We start from the raw sequence: 15,294 nt of genomic DNA on the forward strand, positions 1-15,294 counted from the left end.
TATATGTCCAAGACGACAATGCCATAATGATGCTTTATCCAAGTTATTATTAACAGAATCAATACACAATACATTATTTCCTAAGTTATCAACCACATATATTGTTTCATACACGCCATCACAAGGTAATGCTTTAAAATAAAGAGAATTATTAAAGAAAGCATTAATAGAACCAACTTCATTATCAAATGAAAAAGTGAAACCTTGTTTATACAATGCATGAAAGGAAATAATATTTCTTGCCATTTCTGGCGAATAACAACACTTATTCAAATCTAAACTAAACCCACTACTTAGCGATAAAGCATAAACTCCAATCTTGGTGACAGGTAAAGCTTTCCTATTCCCCATGATTAAGTTTATTCTTCCTTGCTCCACATTCTCACTTCTTCTTAGTCCATGCAAATCAGAACAGATATGAATACCACAACCGGTATCAAGGACCCAAGAGTTAGAATGGGGTGAGTTATTAGATAAGATAGTGTAAATACATGCATGGTTGGGTTTAACTTTCCCATTCTTCACATCTTGCTGGTATTTTGGGCAGTTTCGCTTCCAATGTGATTTTTCATGGCAATAGAAGCATTCGGCCTCTTTTGGGTCAGAAGAAGGAGTGACGAAACCTTTCTTGGTTCCACTTGAAGAAGAGCCATCAAGGGTCCTATCCAGGGTACCCTTCGAAGATCTCTTTCTCTTCTTCCCTCGACTTTTCCCGATTGCCAAAACCGTAGCGGAGTTTGGAGTAGGAGTGTTAACAACTGGCTTCCTCTTAAGACCTGTTTTTGTGGTCTTCGGAAGACCCTGAAGTTTGCTGAGTGTGACCTCTTCCTTATTCATGTGATATGTCATGCGAAATTGATCATAGCATGATGGTAAGGAGTGCAAAATGATATCTATTGCAAGCTCCTCAGGGAAGTTCACATTAAGCTTCAGCAACCGATCCACATACCTTTGCATTTTCTGCATGTGGCTCGTGACGGATTCCCCGTCCTTCATCATGGTTGTTATCATGGAGCAGATGATTTCATACCTCTCTTGTCCCGCACTTTGATGGTATCTTTCCATCAGATCTTGGTGCATTTCAAAAGGGTAGAAGTCATCATAGGACTTTTGGAATTCCGCTGTCATCGTGGCCATCATGATGCATGCCACTTTGGTAGCATCCCTTTCATGTGCCTGAAAGCAACGATCTCCTGGGGAGTTGCAGTGGTCTCATCAATCTCCTTAAGCTCCTTGTCGAGGACATATTCTTTGTCCTCGTAGCGGGTAATCATCCTGATGTTTCTAATCCATTCATTGAAGTTGTATCCATCAAAAGTGACTTTCCCACACAAGTTCATAAGGGTAAAGGAGCCATTAGGATTAGAGCCAGAAGCAGCATTGTTTGAAGACATCTGAAGGAAGAGGACAAGATTAGTTTAGATATTAAGAGAGTCCTTAATAAAACACCCAAATGTAATATTAAGGCTAGGATCCAATCACAATATATTATAACTTAGAAGAGGTATGCCGTAATCCAAGCTATAACATATTTGAAAGGTAGGTGAGTGCGATTCACCAATTTCCACCATGAAATTGGTTTCTTAGAAATTCCTAGATTCTTTTGAGATTCAATGAACTTTTCAAAGGCATGTTTCAATCTCGAGTGTGCCCTCCAAGTTTTGTGACTGGGATACCGAGGATCACAAAACGAGGTGTGAAGTAACCATGCAAATCACTTGGTACCCTTAAAGTTTATCACTCAATCGATGTGCCGGTAAACCACATACGCTCCACCGATACTATGATAAACCTTAAGTCACCCTTTACCTACCTTGTTAAGTCCAAGTTAGTGTGCCGGTTAACCACACACGCTCCACCAATGACTTAAACGGAGTGTAAAGTGTAATTTCATGGATTAGCACCTTATTCACATTTTTCCTAAAGTAACTAAGATTGGGAATTTAATAAAAGCATTTAGTTACTTTATAATATTCATCATACTTTTAATGAGAATTTATAAGTCCTTGTCCTACCCGTTCGGCTAACGACCCTCCACCAGTCAAGCAAGCGGTGGGTGAGAGTGGACACCCATTAAGTTGCCATTTTATAGGCAACAACCTTATACCCACCTCATAGACTGACTTCGTGAATGAGGCGTACTAGCGGTAAGACGACTTTGATCTTATACATATATATATATATATATATATATATATATATATATATATATTATTATTATTAACTTATAATATTATAAGTATAAGGGTTGAATTTTAACTTTTAAAATTCCAAGGGTTGGAACTAAAGTTTTAACATGACTTTACTTGTTCCAAAACTTGAGGTCAAGTTTTGTAAACTTCCAAAACTTTTCATTTCTTGTAACATATGAGTTAATTAGGGTATTAAAATTGAAGACTCTTTATTTTTATAACCCATGTGTTCTTTTAATGGTTTTAAAGCAAAGTGACTTTTGGTTTTTCCATAACTTGAAGACAAGTTATGGACTCCATTAAAACACATAATGATCAAGAATTAATCTACCACATAGGTTACAAACAATTCCTATGATCATCTAAACATCATAAGATCAAGAACATGAATATGAACACTTTCATGAATCAAAAATTACACTTAAAACTTTGTAATTTTGATAACTGTCATTGTAAATGGATTAGCAAGAACATTACACCATCTAAAACAAGTTTTCAAGTACCAAAACAGTTTAGGGTAATGTTTCTAGTCCATTTCCAGCAACAAAAGTCGAAAATCTGCATTCTGAGGCTCCTTCTCGTCGAGTGCATGAACCTACTCGGCGAGTAGGATAAAGATACACATGAACTCGGCGAGTCCCCCCATAGACTCGGCGAGTTCATCAGGCAGATTGCAAAATATCGACTTTTTTCAACAATTTAGCACAAATAACAAACAAACAAACAAGCTTAGGCTCTGATACCACTGATGGGTTTTGAGCATTCTAACACTTCCTAAGTGTACATGCAACCCTAATAACCTTGGATCTATGTTTGTCTAATTATCATGCAAAGTTGAATTCCAAGGTTATATTCCTATCTAGCATACATGGGGAACAATTTTTAACTTGAATGAAAGATAGAATAACTTACCTTGTTGTTACTTGTGTTCCTTGAAACCTTGTGATCCTAGCACCCCAAGTGTGATGCCTCAAATGCTTCACACAACACCAAATGCTCTTGGAAAGACTTTTGAGAGAACACACACTTCTTAAAATCGGCCTAGCCCTCTTGTTTCATATGTGTAGCCGATTTTGGTGGAGAATGGGACTCTTATATAGTGTTGACACATCTAGGGTTACACCATGTAAACCCTAATGTGTCATGACTCTTCATTTCCATGACCCATGGGTTTGTAACTCCCATGGAGCATCCATGGAGCATCCTATGGGTGGAACCCAACTTGATAATCCATGGAGCCTCTTAGTCCACTATACAAGATATGGATGATTTACATAATCAACCCATATATTTAATTAGTTATCTTTTGATCTCTTAATTAATTCTGAATTAATTCTTGATCAAACTAATAAAATAATATTATTAATATATTAGAACTTATAATATATTAATAATCTCCAAGTGTTATTTCTCTCATTTAGTCTATCCAATTGCATGGTGCCATGTAACCCAACTGGACCATGCCGGGTTGGGTCAAGTACTTACCAGAAATAGTTATGGACTTAGACACCTTATCCAACAATTACCTCTATGGGGTTCGTTGTACCTCATGGATCAGCCGAATCTGAACATGAGGCAGCGTCGGTGGCTGGACGTGGTGAAGGATTATGACTGTGAGATCCTTTACCACCCGAGGAAGGCCAATGTGGTGGTCGATGCACTTAGCCGCAAGGCAGCGCCGATTAGAGGCGTGTGCATAAGGATAACAGTGGTGACTCCGTTGTTAGAGCAGATTCGGGAGGCTCAGCAGGAGGCTATAAAAGAGGAACATCAGAAGAGCGAGCGTATAGTGGGTTAGGTTTCCTCCTTCGATTATGATAGCCAAGGGTTATTGATACTACACCGCAGGGCGTGGGTACCATATCACGGGGGTGTGTGCCAGGTTCTGATGGTGGAGGCGCACAAATCCCGATTCTCCATTCATCCCGGGGCGACAAAGATGTATAGGGATCTTCGTCTGGACTATTGGTGGCCCTGCATGAAGCGGGATGTGGCATGGTACGTGGAGTGGTGCTTTACCTGCAGGAAGGTCAAGGCCGAGCATCAGAGACCACACGGCAAGATGCAGCCATTGGATATTCCGCTGTGGAAATGGGAGGATATTACGATGAATTTTATCACCAAGCTTCCCAGGACCACGCGGGGAGTGGATTCGATTTGGTTCATCATCGATCGACTGACCAAGAGCGCCCACTTTATCCCGATTCAGGAGAGCATCTCGGCCGAGAAATTGGTTGATATCTATATCAGGGAGGTGGTGGCGCGGCACGGGGTGCCAGTTTCGGTGATATCGGATAGGGATGTGCGGTTCACTTCTAGGTTCTAGAAGAAATTCCACGACGAGTTGGGTACTCGTCTGCATTTCAGCACCGCCTTTCACCCGTAGACGGATGGCCAGAGCGAGCGGACCATCCAGAATCTGGAGGACATGCTGCGGGCATGTGTTTTAGACTTCGGAGGTAGCTGGGATACTTACCTTCCGTTGGCGGAGTTCTCGTATAATAATAGCTATCATGCAAGTATCGACCGTCCTCCCTTCGAGATGTTGTATGGGAGGAGGTGCAGGACCCCGATATGTTGGGGCGAGGTTGGCCAGAAGGTCATGGGGAGGACCGAAGTAGTGCTCAAGACAACAGAGAAGATTCAGCAGGTCCGGAGTAGGCTTCAGACTACTCAGAGTCGGAAGAAAAGTTATGCCGATAAGCGCCGTTCAGACCTGGAGTTCCAGGTCGGAGATATGGTTCTCCTGAAGGTGTCGCCTTGGAAAGGTGTCATCCGATTCAGGAAGCGGGGCAAGTTGGGCCCAAGGTACATTGGACCATTCAGGATTGCAGCCCGGGTGGGCAAGGAGCATACAAGCTGGATCTGCCAGTCTAGAGGATATTTAGGTTGATGACAACTTGAATTACATTGAGAGGCCAGTGGCAATCCTCGACCGGAAGTCGAAGGATTTGAGGAACAAGAGGGTGGAACTCGTGAAGGTGCAATGGCAGCACCGGAAGGGGTCGGACTGGACTTGGGAGCCGATGGAAGAGATGATGGAGCACTACCCCGAGCTGTTTCAGGAGCGAGCAACAGAATCCGAGGATGAAGTCTAAAATAAGTGGGGGAGATTTGTAGCACCTAGTTCTTGGTACATATTCTTTGTAATTAACTCTTTAATATTTGCATTTTTGGCCTTGGACTCGGCGAGTTGAAGGACCAACTCGCCGAGTAGAGGCGGGATAAGACGCGGGACTTAAGTGATGGACTCGGCGAGTAGGTACTGTTCGGACAAAAACCCTAATCCGAGGGTTTGCACCCTATTTAAGCAATGTTATGACGACATATTGTCCCTTATGCTCCCCAAAACACTTCTCATTGAAACCCTAGCCGTTTGTGCTTTGTTGAGGCCATTTTTGGTGTTCTTGTGTGGTTGTTAAGCTTGGAAGGAAGGAAGGAGCTTGGAACTTGAGTTGGGACCAGTAGATCCAGGGATTTTACTTCATTTTTAGCAGCTTCAAGGTATAATGCCCCTGTCTCGACTCATCCATGTGTTTATTCATCTTTAACTTGGGATCTCTTTGGATTTCTAAGTCATATTTCGGATTTGGAAGTGTTGAGTGGATTTTGACTTCAGATCTGGACCTTAAGAAGGGTCTCATGGCATAAAGGTGCCAACTTTAGGGCCTTGAGAGCCCCATGCACATTGTAGGACACTTTATATGGGTTTTTGAGCTAAAAAACCCATGCATATGCATCAAGTTTGGAACTTTATGTATAAAGTGAACATTCGGAGGTCAGATCTATGGTTTTGGTGTGTTAGATCTCATTTAAATCGACTGTATGGAATTGGTCAAGATTGGAATCGACGAGTGCATGAGTAGACTCGACGAGTCCAAGGCAATCTTCTTGTGAATGAAGATGAACTCGACGAGTTGTTCATACAACTCGACGAGTCAAGGACAGGACCTGTTTATCAGTTGAAGATGAACTCGATGAGTTGTTCATACAACTCGGCGATTCGGATGAAGATTCAGTCGATGTCCATTTAGAAGGAAAACTCGTCGAGTCATCGCCTAAATCGACGAGTAGAGACGAGTGTAAGATCAAATGGAAGGATAGGGACTCGGCGAGTCAGGTCAACTGGTAGTTGACTTTGACTTTGACTTGGTCGGGGGTAAAGTAGTCATTTTACCCTAAGGATAGTTAGCAGTGTTTGATGGACTGTTTTGTGGGAATTACAGCCGGAGGATTTCCGGAGCAGCAGCAGCAGATAGACAGTTCCCGCACAGATCAGCAGCTACTTCGAGGTGAGTTACCTTCCAGTAGTGGTGGGTCTACGGCCACAATGCCGGTCCATCAGTAGGAGTTGTATGATTAGATGATTGTCTATGTGATATTCATCTGGGTTTGCTACTACCTGATATGTTTATGTGCTAGTATGATATGATGCTATGTGCTAGTGACAGTAGGGGAGATAGTCCCTAGAGTATCGGTCGATAGGGCCGAAGGGGTAGTTATGCCCAACCATGCTAGATAGGGTATGTGATATGTGTTATGTGGTAGTAGTAGGGGGTTAAATAGTCCCCAGTATCTGGTCGAGAGGACCGAAGGGGAGACCAGCACCTAGATATGCTAGCCAGCATCCGGTCGAGAGGACCGAAGGGGAGGCCAACACCCAGATATGCTAGCCAGTATCCGGTTGAGAGGACCGAAGGGGTAGGTCGGGCACCCAGATATGCCTGACAATATATGTATGTTATGTGGTTGTATGGTATGTGGTACGATGAGGGAACTCACTAAGCTTCGTGCTTACAGTTTTCAGTTTTGGTTTCAGGTACCTCTTCATCGAAGGGGAAGGAGCTGGCGTGGTAGCGGCCGCACAGCATACACACACACTGTTTTCCGCTTTACGAGCTTGTTCTGGGATTTGTACTCTGATATTGGGTTGTTTTCATATTTTGGTTTTCAGACACGATGTATGTTATGAAATGGCTTGATTAGACAATGTTTTATTTACAAATGTTTTCCAAAGTATTGATTTTAAAAACGAAATTTTTGGACGTGAAATTTGGGTCGTTACAAAATTTAACTTAAATGGTAAACATTTTAAAAACCATATATATCATTTTGGTAAATATCTTTTTAAAATACAATATTTTGGTAAAAAAAAAATCTTGATTTGACGGGGAAAAAAACACATCATTATTTTATAGACTTTTATTGTTTAAGTTATTAAATATAAAAATTAAAATTTACTAGAGACCAAAAGTACTAGAGATGGAGACCAATAACATGAAATAAAACAACATTTTCAATAAAGTTTGCTCAATGTAGTGAAGGAATTTAAAATACAAAAAAAAAATTATCTACATCAATAGAATTGTGCTTGTCTCCTATATTTGAAGCTATTTGATAATTATGCTACTAAAACTGACTCCCAACATGTTGTGACCAATTTTGTAACGCCCTGTTCCGAATCGCTTTCTTAATTCGGGATTGTGGCCTGAGGATGGATTATCATAAGGCTTGGGGCCTTTGGAAGAGAGAGATCTAAACCCATTTACGTATAGATAATGTAAATGAGGTGATCCAGGATCCAGGTCGTATCTTGAAGCCAAAGGGGTATATCGGTTAAGTGGCAGTTCGAGCCCTTTATGGGTTTTGGGTTTTATTCGGAAGGCTGTAAGGCTTGGGCGCGTTATTAAGGGCGTAGGGCTTTTCACCACCTTTTCATGGATATAAAGTTCGTTAGAAACAGACTTAGAACGAAGAAGTTATAGTACTTTGAAGTTGTTGGCAAAATCGGTCCTTGAATGGAAAAGCTTGCATTTCAGCACATGCATGCAAGGTGGCAACTAGGTGAGTATGCCCAACGTAAGCTGGGGTACGCCCGGTGTAGGGTTGGATAAGTGAAATGCGGAAGGTTGAGCAGTACGCCCAACGTATGTTTAGAGATCCTAAACCCTAATTTTGGGGGCTAAACACTATATAAAGAACATAATGCCCTAGATATCAGCCTCCCTCTCATCCTTAGACAGCCACCACGAAACCCTAATCCTCCTTTGAGTGTTCTTGGAGCTTTGGAGGCCATTAAAGAGCATTTTGGTGTTGTGAAACCATTTTCCAAGCAAGCAAAGAGCAAAGCAAGGTGGTGGTTCAAAGAAAAAGTTGTAGATCCGAGATTGTTGCTTCATTTCAGATCATCTTGAGATATAAAGTCTGGAACTTTCCTCAAGTATGCTTAGATCTAGTGTAGTTTGGTTTTGGAGTCATTTTGGTCCCAAATATGGAGCTTTACGGTTCAAATCCGACTCCTAGGCTTAGAGTTGCCACTCTCAGTGTTAAACGAGTCCCTAAGGCGGAAAGTTGCCATCTTGAATGTCTTAATGGGTTCATGCATGAGTTAAGACCATTTTCATGGATGTAGATTATCATTTTTGGAGTTTGAGCTTATGTGGGACATGCAAAGTCACGAAGTCCGTGACTTTATGGATTTAGACATTAAGAAGAACTCAGATATGTGATTTAGACCATTGACTGGAAGCATTGAGTGCTTAATAGCAAAAAGAGCTTAACAAGGGAGTACATTGGGCGTACAAGCTCGTACGCGCAACGTACATGTCACAAGCCCAGTACGCTCTGCATACATTATATTTTTGTTTTAAACCCAAAATAATCTACCTAAATGGGTTAGTTTTCAAGTAACAAATTACCATTTTCCAAAACAAATTAGAATTCATTGCTAGGGTTTATCTTTTCGTTACATTGACGTCAAAGTTGAGTGTTCAAACATAAATGTTTTCGAAGAGAAATAATTATCAAAAGAAACTATTAACACCCGTCGTTTGGCGTGGGTAAACGGATAGTATATATATATATATATATATATATATATATATATATATATATATATATATATATATATATATATATATATATATATATATATATATATATATATATATATATATATATATATCATGGTAAATCTTAACGACTATTCAGTACACGTGGCAAATAATGTACACATTTCTTTTAGTTTCTTGACAACATAATGATTTCCTCGACAAGGTTGTTCACGTTCAAGGTCGATGAACCATTGGGAGCGGTTGCCAGAAGAGCCTTTTCCTTCCACTCCAATGCTTTCTTCCTCATCATGTGACCTCCGTCTCCCATCAACTCCTTTACAAGCTTACTAACTTCCTCCCTTTTCACCTCCTTCTCCATCTCCATCCCAACTTCCCATTCCTTGCATATATACCTACAATTAGTCAGTTGGTCCCACAAATAAGGCCAACATATCATTGGTACACCAGCGGACAAGCTCTCGATGGTGGAACCCCAACCACCGTGAGTCAAGAACCCACCAATGGAAGGGTGCTCCAACACCTTTTCTTGTGGACACCAGCTTCCTATAAAACCTCTCTTTTTAATAACCTCCTCAAACTCAGGAGGCAAAACTGCGGATTCTCCAACAACCACATCCGATCTAATTATCCAAAGGAAATAGTGGTTGCTATTAGCAAGTCCCCAACCAAATTCTATAAGATCTTGTAAAGACATTACTGTTGAACTCCCATAGTTCACATAAATCACAGAGTTTAATTCCTTGGATTCGAGCCATTGCAAACACTCTGTTTCTTCTTTCCATAAGCTGTATCCATTAAAATTCGACATTTGAGCTTGTCTTTCCTTTGCCGGAATCTGATTAAGAAGTAACTGCACTGGACCAACCGTGTAAACATGAGGAATCATGGACGAAAGAGCATCCACAAGACTAGTCTCCAATGTGTCAAACGTGTGAATAATATTGTATGAGACTTTGTGGGCATTTTGTGTAGCTTCCATAGAAAACGTAAACAGTTTGTCTGTAGGGTCTGTTGTCCGGATATTGGTCGGTAAATGCTTAAGCTGGATTCTTTTCATTCCCGGGATCCAATCAACAATGGTTTCTAAAAATCCATTTGTCAGGTAGCTTTCATCTGTTTGCATGAATGACAGCTGTTATTACATGTTTTACATATACATGAGAAGGGCCATATATATATATATATATATATATATATATATATATATATATATATATATATATATATATATATATATATATATATATATATATATATATATATATATATATATATATATATATATATATATATATATATCTCAAACACACATAGAAAAACAAACCTTTAAGTGGTGTAAGTCCTTTCTCCATGAGAGATTTGGTCTGGTAAAAACCCATGAAGCCACAAGCTGCAAGCGTCCAGTAGAGCATGACCGGGATTCCCAACTTTTTTGCAGCATCAATGGTGAAAACCGACATGAAGCCATCAGAGATGATAAGAGTTGGAGGAGATGAGAGTTTGGTTGCAAGATCAAGAAAAGGAGTCAGGAAGTGGGTTTCAACACAATGAAGGAGATGTTCTAGACCATCGTCATCTTCAGAACTACGAGGAATGCTGTCAGGAATGGATGCAAATTGGAAACCATTTGATCCATCGAGGCTGTGGACACCACCAGACTTGAGCAAACGCTTGTGGATGAACTCTGTGTTAATGAATGTTATTTGGAGTCCCTTGTGGTGAAGAAGCTGCGCTAGTTTGAGCATCGCCTTAACGTGGCTTTGTGCTGGAAGTGGGATAAAGATGACATGAGGCTTCTTCTCAGTTTTGGCCATTGTCTCCATTCTACTGTGTCTGTTTTCGAAGGGGTTGTGGTGTGTATTTATGGGCTTGTTAGTAGCTAAAAATAGATCTACAATCAAATAACTAATACGATTGATATTTTGATTGATGCTGACTGTCTCTCGTCTTTATATATTTAGGATGTAATGTTTGAGTTGTAGTTGCCAATTTGCCATGCCGGCTTTCTATTATAAATTGGACGAAGAAGAAACTAACATTTGATCTATGATCGCAAATGCCAAAAGGTCGTTTTTGATGATGAAACATAAAATCTCGAAGATAGTTAAGTTTCAATTACTGGTGGGGTCCAAGTTGGCCAGATATATATTCCAACTTCGATAAATCTCCAAGAATGATATAAAAAACTGAATTATTGTGCTTTACCCTAGAATTTTTTTTGTCACTGTTGGTACTACAAAAAAAAATGAAATGAAACGTGGTTAAAATGAAAAGGGCAATATACAAGAAAACTACATTTTAGTTGTTATTGTCGTGGTAAACTATAAATTGGAAATATTTTCTAAACCACACAAGTTTGACTGTTTGACTGTTTCACTATATTTCTATGCGACTATTTGACTAATGAAAAAAAAAATATTAAATTTGAATGGGTTTATTAAAATAAATTGAGTCATAGAAACTACTATAAAATTGGTGCAATAGCTACAGCACAATCCATAGCTATTCCGTAGCTACTACCATACACATTCATATACACATACATGCATACACATACACATACACATACATATACATACACACATACATATACATACACACATACACATACACATTTACATACACACCTACATTCACGTACATACAGATACATACATATATAAATTCATAAATACACATACACATACATATTTCCCTTTATTATAATCATTTTTCATTATTTATAAATTAAACATAGATTATTTCATCTTATTGATCTTATCAATATGTTGAACCTAGTTTTTTTTTCGTTTAATCGTTTGTTTGTGTGTTAAACACATTTGTTACAATTGTTATATATTATTATGATGTTTATAAATATTATTATTATTATCAGTATTATTAGGATGATGTTTAATTGTTCGTGTCTTAAATATGTAAGAAAAAATGATCTAAAAAAATTTTAAGAGTCGAATAATGAAAAATAATAATAATAGGAATAATAATAATAATAATAATAATAATAATAATAATTGAAATTATAAATTCGTCGCTATTTCGTAGTTATTCTGTAGCTATTTTATTCTAACGTTAGTCCGTAGCTATTTCATAGCCATTCTGTAGCTAATGAACTACGGAATAGCTACGGATTCACATCTGTAGTGATTCTGTAGCAATTCCGTAGCTAATGAGCTACGGAATACCTATGGACTTACATCCGTAGCTATTCTGTAGCTATTCTATAGCTATTCCGTTGCTAAATTAGGGCGTCCCATTTTGTAGCTGATACGTAGCCATTCTGTAGCTAATTAACTACGGAAATATTCCGTAGCTATTTTCCGTAGGGAAACCCCATGTTTTCTAGTAGTGAGAAGTAATGGCGAGTCTATAGAAAAACCATATGGTTCCATACCTAAGTTCCACCATGTCGGTTCAAAAGAAAACTAAGTTCATCGGACCTGTTCAATTAAAAACTTTTTTACTAAAATCAATTTAAACTTTGAGTAAAGTAGTCTAGGCCTCAACAAACCTAATGATGTTTAATTATGAAAGATGCAACATCTACTTATAATAGAAGACTCTCCACGATTTTCTTTTAGGAGTGAATGTGAGACTTCTGCCTTTCACCAAATATGCTATAATTTCTATCGTCTATGTACCATTTTTTCCTTCCTTTATTTTGCCAAATACTATAAGATAGGTCCTTCAATTTTTTTAAGATGGGTTCTAAACCTTTTTGTATGTAATTTCTAATAAACTTTATAAATTTAGAACATTCATAATGTATTGATCTTCATAAAGTTCAATGGATTGTCACATCGTATTTTTACAATCCATACAACTCTATTATTATTTTTTTTCCTACAATACATTGTACTCTGTAAACTTCAATAGAGTATTATGAAAAGTAATTTATAGTATATATTTAAGAACTAAAAACTTTTCTTTTTTCCATTGAAGAGTTCAATGGCCATTGAACTCTAAATGCATCGAATGTCAAGATGACATCTCATAATGATAGAGTTTCATCTATTGAATGATACCTAGATTAGTCACCTCATTCAACTCTCTTATTAAACTCATCATTGTGGATGCTCTTAGGTGGATCAAAGGAGTCACCTTCGGCAAACATAGACTTGCCATTACACAGTTGTGTAAATTGACCAAAATATTAATTGTTTATATGCAGTTTGTTTTGATTTACAATATTTCCTATCTTAACCACTTTGACCTCCACCAAACTTTTTTGAACTTTATCTCTTTTGATTAATAATTGTGAATTGAGATTGCTCAACTTTTTTTTGGTTTTTAGCAACCTTCAATGATACGCTGGAATCTATCTATATCATATATAACTTAAGGAAACTTTTGTTGATTTTTCGAAAGCATTTTATTTCAAGGCCACATGGTAGGTCTAATTTAGTGTTATTTAAAAGAAAAAATAGTCTTTGGTACACTTTCGTTTTCCAACGAGTCGTTGTTTTGGGAGAGGCTCTTTGCTAGGTTGGATTTATGGGTTCTTCTGGCTTATTAATCTAGGATGTTAGATGTATTGTAACCAAGTGGGTTGTTCAGTTCTTACTTATTAATCTAAGATGTTAGATGTTGTTTGTTATATGTATAAATGACGTATAAGATGAATTAATTGTAGATATAATTATTGTGATAGTTATAACTGTTGTAACTATTGTATTGTTTGAGATGGCTTCACAATATCATTTGATTATAGTGACTTGAATACTAACATTGATAAGTTGAAGTTCAAGGGGTGTGTTATTCATTTATGGAAGCAACATATTTACTAGAAGCCTTTTAAATTGAACAATATTGATATGGTTGTAATGGATGAGAGGACATCGATTTGTCGTGGATAAGTTTTCTCCCTTTTGTTTATATTGGTAAAGTTTTTTATTATCTGTTTGTTTGTATGATAATTTCAAGAAAACTGTATCTCAGCTACCATCAAGAAGGCTTTAATTTGACAGTTTAGAGGATTGTTGAATAAAGGAACTATGTATGCTTTTTCGAATTTCTTTCTTAATGGTAAGCTTTCCTGTTTGAAAATGTTAGATCATATATTTAAATTAATTTTTCAGAAAATTGTATGTTAAGGCCATAACATATAGATCCCTCTAGTATGAGCTCTTATTGTTTTTCCAAGTTTGGACACATTATTTTAGATCATGCTAGGGTGAGTGTGCAATTAGTAAGTAGGCTTTACTATTGAAAATAAACTTCCTTTTATACTTGTGTTGCTTGTCCCGATATTTTTGAATTATACGTTGTTTCGTTTTGTAGACATGATTGGTGTAGTGACAGAGTATATTGAATTGATGTTGAGCATGAAGGTTGATCGGTGTACTAAGAGGGTGTCTTTTGAATTATAAGATCTTCAACATATAATTAGTTAGACTATTTTATGTACTTTTGTTGGGATAAAATTAGCAGGTGTATGAATACTAATTGATAAAATTAGCAGGTGTATGATTTGTATTCATTGTATTCATATTTCTTTAAATGAATATGTGATGGTCATCAATCATGTTGGTAGGATTCGACAATGGCAATGTAAGTACTCTTTATGTAACATCCATCGGTTTGGATTAAATAATGAAATATAAATATCTTTATTGTTTTATAAGTTAGCCATGGTATATATGTTCATGGTTGTTACAGCTAGTGTTGTGGTTAGTAACTACTTTTTGGGGAAATGTTAATTGTCAATTAAAGAGTCGACGATGTTGTGGACTTAAGAAATGATATAGAACATGTTCAAATATAAGGAAATGGTACATTTTAAAAAGCCACACTATTAGTTTCCCAATGGTATTTTCATTTCATCGGAGATTCAAGCAATGGTTTTTGAATCGATGAATTTCGTGGATAGAGAAGTTCTAAAGGTTGATCTCACCATGGATGAATTGCCCCTGGTTGCCAAAGGATATTGACCATTTCTCTTAGGGGCTTTAGGGTATGTATTAACCGAGAGTCTACCAGAGGAGATTGCTTTTAGATTTGTTGGTAGTGTTAGGTTGTTGTTTGGTGTGCAATCTTTCAAGTGAGGTAATATTCTAATTTTTTTTCTTTCCTCCACATTTGGTGCATTTTTCATCCCAAAACCACTACCATCGTCGGCTGCCATGGTCACCATGATCAACCACCATTCGCAAATGTGCAAGGGTGGCACAAGGTTTGTGTTCCATCTTATGTCCTTGTGTCTTTTGATTGAGGAGTGGATGCCTAAAACGCTAGTTTGGTGTTTTCTCTTT

General features: G+C 37.9%; 1 protein-coding gene across 1 annotated transcript; it reads right to left on the bottom strand.

Moving 5' to 3' along the window:
• Positions 1–9,165: 9,165 nt before the first annotated feature.
• Positions 9,166–10,880, bottom strand: LOC145059373 (UDP-glycosyltransferase 85C2-like). Its single transcript, XM_079007229.1, has 2 exons — positions 10,371–10,880; positions 9,166–10,159 (listed from the first exon to the last, which is right to left on the bottom strand). Exons 1-2 carry the CDS (start codon positions 10,867–10,869, stop codon positions 9,213–9,215), a joined length of 1,446 nt encoding a protein of 481 aa, XP_078863355.1. The 5' UTR covers positions 10,870–10,880; the 3' UTR covers positions 9,166–9,212.
• Positions 10,881–15,294: the final 4,414 nt, after the last annotated feature.

The sequence above is a fragment of the Lactuca serriola genome, chromosome 6 (genome assembly GCF_051521515.1).
Source record: "Lactuca serriola cultivar US96UC23 chromosome 6, Lser_US96UC23_V15, whole genome shotgun sequence".
In the NCBI taxonomy this organism is placed as follows: Eukaryota; Viridiplantae; Streptophyta; class Magnoliopsida; order Asterales; family Asteraceae; genus Lactuca; species Lactuca serriola.